This window comes from Pseudophryne corroboree, chromosome 7, assembly GCF_028390025.1.
Source record: "Pseudophryne corroboree isolate aPseCor3 chromosome 7, aPseCor3.hap2, whole genome shotgun sequence".
Classification (NCBI taxonomy): domain Eukaryota; kingdom Metazoa; phylum Chordata; class Amphibia; order Anura; family Myobatrachidae; genus Pseudophryne; species Pseudophryne corroboree.
Genome location: NC_086450.1, coordinates 359,614,538 through 359,621,251, shown reverse-complemented (window position 1 = coordinate 359,621,251; position 6,714 = coordinate 359,614,538). Strand labels below are relative to the sequence as shown.

Sequence of the window (6,714 nt, the reverse complement as noted above, 5' to 3'; positions counted from 1 at the left end):
GTGAAAAACTCTTGTCGACCTTTTGACCTCTCGACCTAAAGACATACTTGCCGACATTCTGGCTGCTCTCTGCGGGAGAGAGTAGCCAGGTCGGCTCAGCAGGGGGGCAGGGGAGGGCTGTGACGTGGTGGAGGAGGTGGACCGGAGGCGGGACGGGGTGGAGCAGGGGCGGGGCGGGGGAGGAGTTATCGTTGCACATCCGTTAAGCCACGCCCCCGCTCTGTAATGCTGCGATCCCCAGCATTACACTGCAGGGGGCGTGGCTATGATGACGCGATTCAGCAAGAATCGCGTCATCAACTGCCCGGACCGCCCACTTTACACATTAAAGTGGGCGGACGGGCAGGGGGACCCCTGATTCCGGGAGACTTGCCTGCTCTTCCGGGGGGCCGGGAGGGTCACCCGATTTTCGGGAGCCTCCCGGCCATTTCGGGAGAGTAGGCAAGTATGCCTAAGACCCTGTCGACATAGAAACCCTGTTGACCTCGTTACTGTCGACCAGCAGTGGTCGACCTAGACATTGTCGACATAAGTGTGGTCGAGCTAGAGACTGGATACCCAATGAAGTTACTTGAAATTAGTTTACATCTCTTTGGTCTCCAGCAAAATGGCTGCTTTCTGTAAGACCTTTAGGTAGTTGCTTTGAACGCCTAGCACACAGGAAGGACTGTAAATTTACGTCACGTCTATCCCCCCGCCTACATTGGTGGAGCTACATACAAGGTGTGTGGGCGGGAGCCAGATTGACCAATGTATGCGCCGGGTGGGCGGGTTTTTCTCCGTGCCGCGAAGTCTATTTTGGCGCGAAAGTAGTGTTTTCGCGCGCTTTGTCCTGCTGGTCTGATCACCGCCATTCTTTGAGCTGTACTCTCGCACTCACTGTCCCTACTTCTAGCATGTCCGGATTTGATGATCCCGGTGTCTACTACAGTGACAGCTTCGGTGGGGAACAGCCGACTGGGGACGATGGTCAAGCCAAGAAGTCCCAGCTGAAGAAGCGGTTTAAAGAGTTCCTCCGGCAGTATCGGTTCGGCACCGATCGCACCGGATTCACCTATAAATACAGGTCGGTGGGATAAAAATAAAGTTTGCTTGTTATAAACGGGATTAAAAGACTCATTTAAGAAAGTCCTCCTCTGTTACTGACAGCTTGGTGACAATGTGGCAAGGGGAATACAGTGTATGTGTATATATATATATATATATATCTCCTCACCTATTATTCTGGCTGGGGCAGTGTGCCTGTCTGTAAGGAAGGTCCTAAGGCTAGCTCACGGGTGACTGCAACCTTCTGTGGAGCAGAAGGGATACTGATTATTTCTGTAGTTAATAAAGCAGCCGGCTTTAATGCTGACATTGTCGCTGGTTACTGTCACTGCGCCAGCTGGTAGTGCCATGCATATGCATAGAAGTGACTGATTTGGAAATGAGTGTGTGGTCTTGCCAGTTTAAACAAAATGGATTTTAGATCTTCAAGCTGCACTTTACACAGGCAGATACTGTGCTGCAAGAATTTGCGTAATGTGAAGACATGGTTAAGTATAACACCATCCAGAGATACCGTGTTTTGATCAGGAGATGCAAAGTGTCATTGTGGACAGGTACTGCACCTATTGCAATCTTTGGAGGCTACAGTGCAGTGATAAATGTTCAAATATTGCAATTGCACAAATTGCTTAAAAATGTAAAAAACGTACACAGGTCGTCTTCTCAGCTGATTTCACAAAGGTTTTTATTGTACTATAGCAAGAGGGAAGAGTAGCCTGCTTAGGTGTGCCATCCATTCTTAAACTGGGTTACACACTAGGCAAAATATTATTTGTGCTACTGACAAATAATATTTCTACTTTAAGGTCCATATGTCTGAGTGGCGTTGTTCAGACATACCATGTTGACCCTGCAGATTTATCTGTACATTTGCCAGTATGTACAAACAACCTAGCGACCCATATGTTGGTACTGCCGACAATGTCATCACAACTAGACATACATATTTAAATGTAACGTCTGGTCAGACACATCATGTGACCTGTTGGTAAATGTATATGTGTACCAAAATGGGCTGTTGGACGTCAGGTCTGTTAAATTGCGTACCTAGTCTGTAACCTATCAATGACAGTATTTTACTGATTGGTGATTTGTCCACAGAGATGAACTAAAGCGTCATTATAACCTGGGCGAGTATTGGATTGAGGTGGAAATGGAGGACCTGGCCAGCTTTGATGAGGACCTTGCAGACTACCTTTACAAGCAGCCCACAGAACATCTACAGTTGGTAAGATATTGTCTGGTAGCCGACCATCGGAAATGCATGCTTCTGCATAGTCATACCATACTCTCAGCACACTGTGGCATCCTTGTGAAATGTTTAGACTAAGGGGGACATTTACTAAGCAGTGATAAGAGCGGAGAAATGAGCCAGTAGAGAAGTTGCCCCATCAACCAATCAGCAGCTTTGTATCATTTTATAGTATGCAAACTATATAGATGTTACTTCAATGCTGATTGGTTGCCATCGGCAACTTCTCCACTGGCTCACTTCTGTTCTTATCACTGCTTAGTAAATGTCCCCCTAACTGACCATGTTATAGCTTGCTACTTTCCACTGGCATTCCAGTTCCGTCATGTATCTAAGGTGGACGGTAACAACAATCTAGCACTTTAAAATTGTCTACATTCCATGCTTTGCTTCTTATTGTAGCTAGAGGAAGCTGCGCAGGAGGTAGCGGATGAGGTCACACGGCCTCGACCCACAGGTGAAGAAACTGTACAGGAAATCCAGGTCATGTTGCGATCTGATGCCAACCCTACCAACATTCGCAGTCTAAAGGTAATGGTTAAGAAAGCTAACCATTTTGTATTTATATTGTGTCAGATGATTCAATAAAACGTTAGAACTAGATTTCCGAATAAAATCTGTTGGAATTACTTGCCACCTTTCTGGTGGAGAAATAAGTAACTTGTCAGTGTGTGTGGGCCTCCCAATTCAAGATCAAAATGTTAACGCAATCCTGGCAGTTTTAGGGTATGTGTTAAGACATCAGGTTATATTGTGAAAATAGTTTAATTGCTAATATGGTATTTACAGCACTGACTGTGCCACACTTAAATGGCCATGCCATGAACGTTTAGTCTCTATCATGTTGATGGTCACGAATTTCTGTCTTGCGAGTCAAAGAATTTATCCAGTTTGTATTCAGTTTGTATCCAGTTTGTTCCATATAGGTCAGCATTCAGAGCAAATTCTCTTCAAATAGTTTTTTTTTTTAACAAGGAAATAATTAACTTTTAATTATTTGCTTCTAAAAGCATTCCTGTATTCATTATGTTGAACGTAAAGTTAGCTTTTCCATTTTAATATATTTTCCCCCCTACATCATTCTCTATGTATTTTGTAGTCAGAGCAGATGTCTCACCTCGTGAAGATCCCTGGTATCATCATTGCTGCAACGGCAGTGAGAGCCAAAGCCATCAAAATCTCCATTCAGTGCCGCAGCTGCCGTAATACAATCGGTAATATAGCAGTGCGGCCTGGCCTGGAGGGTTACGCAATGCCGCGCAAGTGCAACACGTAAGTCCCTGAAACAAGCTTGCTGTTATGCATACAGTAGAATGTCGAGTAATATTAATAGCCCTAGTCTCTATGGAAGTTATGGTCTATGGGCCTTCATGTACATGCATTGTTGCTTTGTGTGAAAACTGTAGTCATGCTTTATATAAGTATAGTGGCTGCTTTTTGGAGCACCACACCCTCTTCATTCTGCAATTCTACCTTATTACAGGGAACAGGCTGGTCGTCCCAAGTGCCCCCTGGATCCTTACTACATCATACCAGACAAATGCAAATGTGTGGATTTCCAGACATTGAAACTTCAGGAGTCACCAGATGCTGTACCCCATGGAGAGCTGCCACGTCATATGCAACTGTACTGTGACAGGTAAGTGCTCCATCTTCTTATTCAGTCATAAGACACTAGTACAAAATCTTGTAAGAAGTGCTTCTAATAGATTGACAGTAGACAATTTACAACGTGCAGTCCGCGTGTCTGAGTATTTGAGTGCTGAGAAAAGAAACCATTTGAATGAACTTGTAGTGTATTCAGCTTATAACTAGTCGTAGTGCTAGTTAAAGTTGCTGTCTTGGTATCTAAGCCTTTCAATTTCTTTACTTTGTTATTAGGTATCTCTGTGACAAAGTTGTTCCCGGCAACAGAGTGACAATAATGGGTATTTATTCAATTCGTAAAAGTGGCAAAACCTCTACTAAAGGGCGTGACAGAGTAGGTGTGGGTATACGAAGCTCATACATTCGTGTGGTCGGGATTCAAGTGGATACAGAAGGCACAGGTGAGGTGTGATAAACATGAAGTTCTTCTTGATGGTGTTCTACTGCACCTATTGTAATTTTGATCTGTACTATAGCTAAAGTGACAAATTTCTCCCTAACTTTACTATTTAAGGGATCCCTTTAGCTCTTACTTGATATTTAAAGAGACATAAATTCTGATAAATAGGTGAGCTATTGTGTTCTAAGGGATGATTAAATTCCCTGGGATGACCGCAAAGTGTCACTGGAACAGCCAGACAAATGCATACCACAACCAGTATCTTTGATCATTTCCCCTCACGCCCACTAGAGGTGTGCAGGAAAACTGGATGATGATGTCCACAGTTATAGACTATAACTTGTACAGCTGGACATCGTTCCAGATTTAATTCCCCTCCCAATTAATTTTTGAAACTGGTTATCTAGTGGACATTGGTCAGGTTATGATTTGCAGCCTTGTGGTGGCATGCACTGAGCATTCTCAGATTTTAGCGGTTAGACTGTGTCCAGCCTGGACAAACCTATGCAGTGCATGTTACAAAACTACAAATCCCATGTCCTATAGCTTTCTGGCAAAGCATGAAGGGGTTTGCGGTTTCACAATGATTTCCAGACCTTGCCTGTGGGAGGCCTGAGCAGCTAAAGGCATTCTTACATTTTAAATTTTTCACTATAAAGGGAGAAGTGCGGTAGGAGCTGTGACCCCGCAGGAAGAGGAGGAGTTTAGACGCCTGGCTTCAAAACCTGACATTTATGAGACTATTTCCAAAAGTATTGCTCCATCTATTTATGGTAGCAGCAACATTAAGAAGGCCATTGCATGTCTTCTCTTTGGTGGCTCCCGCAAAAGGTGAGTTTCTAGTGTCACTTTCTCTAACATCCTAGTGGATGCTGGGGACTCCGTAAGGACCATGGGGAATAGACGGGCTCCGCAGGAGACAGGGCGGGGAATAGACGGGCTCTTTAAGAAAGAATTTGGATACTGGTGTGCTCTGGCTCCTCCCTCTATGTCCCTCCTCCAGACCTCAGTTTGAATCTGTGCCCGGACGAGCTGGGTGCTACTTAGTGAGCTCTCCTGAGCTTGCTAAAAAGAAAGTATTTCTCTGACGTCCTAGTGGATGCTGGGACTCCGTAAGGACCATGGGGAATAGCGGCTCCGCAGGAGACGGGGCACAAGAATAAAAGCTTTAGGATCAGGTGGTGTGCACTGGCTCCTCCCCCTATGACCCTCCTCCAAGCCCCAGTTAGATTTTTGTGCCCGAACGAGAAGGGTGCAGGCTAGGTGGCTCTCCTGAGCTGCTTAGAATAAAAGTTTAATTTAGGTTTTTTTATTTTCAGTGAGTCCTGCTGGCAACAGGCTCACTGCATCGTGGGACTAAGGGGAGAAGAAGCGAACTCACCTGCGTGCAGAGTGGATTGGGCTTCTTAGGCTACTGGACATTAGCTCCAGAGGGACGATCACAGGTACAGCCTGGATGGGTCACCGGAGCCGCGCCGCCGTCCCCCTTACAGAGCCAGAAGAGACGAAGAGGTCCGGTGAAATCGGCGGCAGAAGACAATCCTGTCTTCAGACTAAGGTAGCGCACCGCAGCTGTGCGCCATTGCTCTCAGCACACTTCACACTCCGGTCACTGAGGGTGCAGGGCGCTTGGGGGGGAGCGCCCTGAGACGCAATATAAATGATAATACCTTAGGTGGCAAAAGAATACATCACATATAGCTCCTGGGCTATATGGATGTATTTTAACCCCTGCCATTTTTACACAAAAAAGCGGGAGATAAGGACGTCGTGAAGGGGCGGGGCCTATCTCCTCAGCACACAAGCGCCATTTTCCCTCACAGTTCCGCTGGAAGGACGGCTCCCTGACTCTCCCCTGCAGTCCTGCTTCAGAATCGGGGTAAAAAAGAGAAGGGGGGGCACTATTGGCAGCAAATGACAATATAAACAGCAGCTATAAGGGAATAACACTTATATAAGGTTATCCCTGTATATATATATATATATATATATATATATAGCGCTGGGTGTGTGCTGGCAGACTCTCCCTCTGTCTCTCCAAAGGGCTCGTGGGGTCCTGTCCTCTATCAGAGCATTCCCGGTGTGTGTGCTGTGTGTCGGTACGTGTGTGTGTCGACATGTATGAGGAGGAAAATGATGTGGAGGCGGAGCAATTGCCTGCGTTAGTGATGTCACCCCCTAGGGAGTCGACACCTGACTGGATGATCGTGTTCAAACAATTAAGTGATAATGTCAACACTTTGCAAAAAACTGACGACATGAGACAGCCGGCAAATCAATTAGTGCCTGTCCAGGCGTCTCAGACACCGTCAGGGGCCCTAAAACGCCCGTTACCTCAGTGGGTCGACCCAGACACAGATACGGAGTC

General features: G+C 45.9%; 1 protein-coding gene across 1 annotated transcript in view; it reads left to right on the top strand.

The window, feature by feature from the left end:
• The first annotated feature begins 764 nt into the window (after nucleotides 1-764).
• Nucleotides 765-6,714, top strand: part of MCM5 (minichromosome maintenance complex component 5) — a 30,823-nt gene continuing 24,873 nt past the window's right edge. The window contains exons 1-7 of the mRNA XM_063934468.1: nucleotides 765-1,066; nucleotides 2,149-2,275; nucleotides 2,702-2,830; nucleotides 3,399-3,571; nucleotides 3,783-3,938; nucleotides 4,181-4,347; nucleotides 5,006-5,177. Coding sequence (XP_063790538.1) covers nucleotides 897-1,066; nucleotides 2,149-2,275; nucleotides 2,702-2,830; nucleotides 3,399-3,571; nucleotides 3,783-3,938; nucleotides 4,181-4,347; nucleotides 5,006-5,177 — 1,094 coding nt within the window. The 5' untranslated portion in view covers nucleotides 765-896. The remainder of the gene's footprint in view (nucleotides 1,067-2,148; nucleotides 2,276-2,701; nucleotides 2,831-3,398; nucleotides 3,572-3,782; nucleotides 3,939-4,180; nucleotides 4,348-5,005; nucleotides 5,178-6,714) is intronic.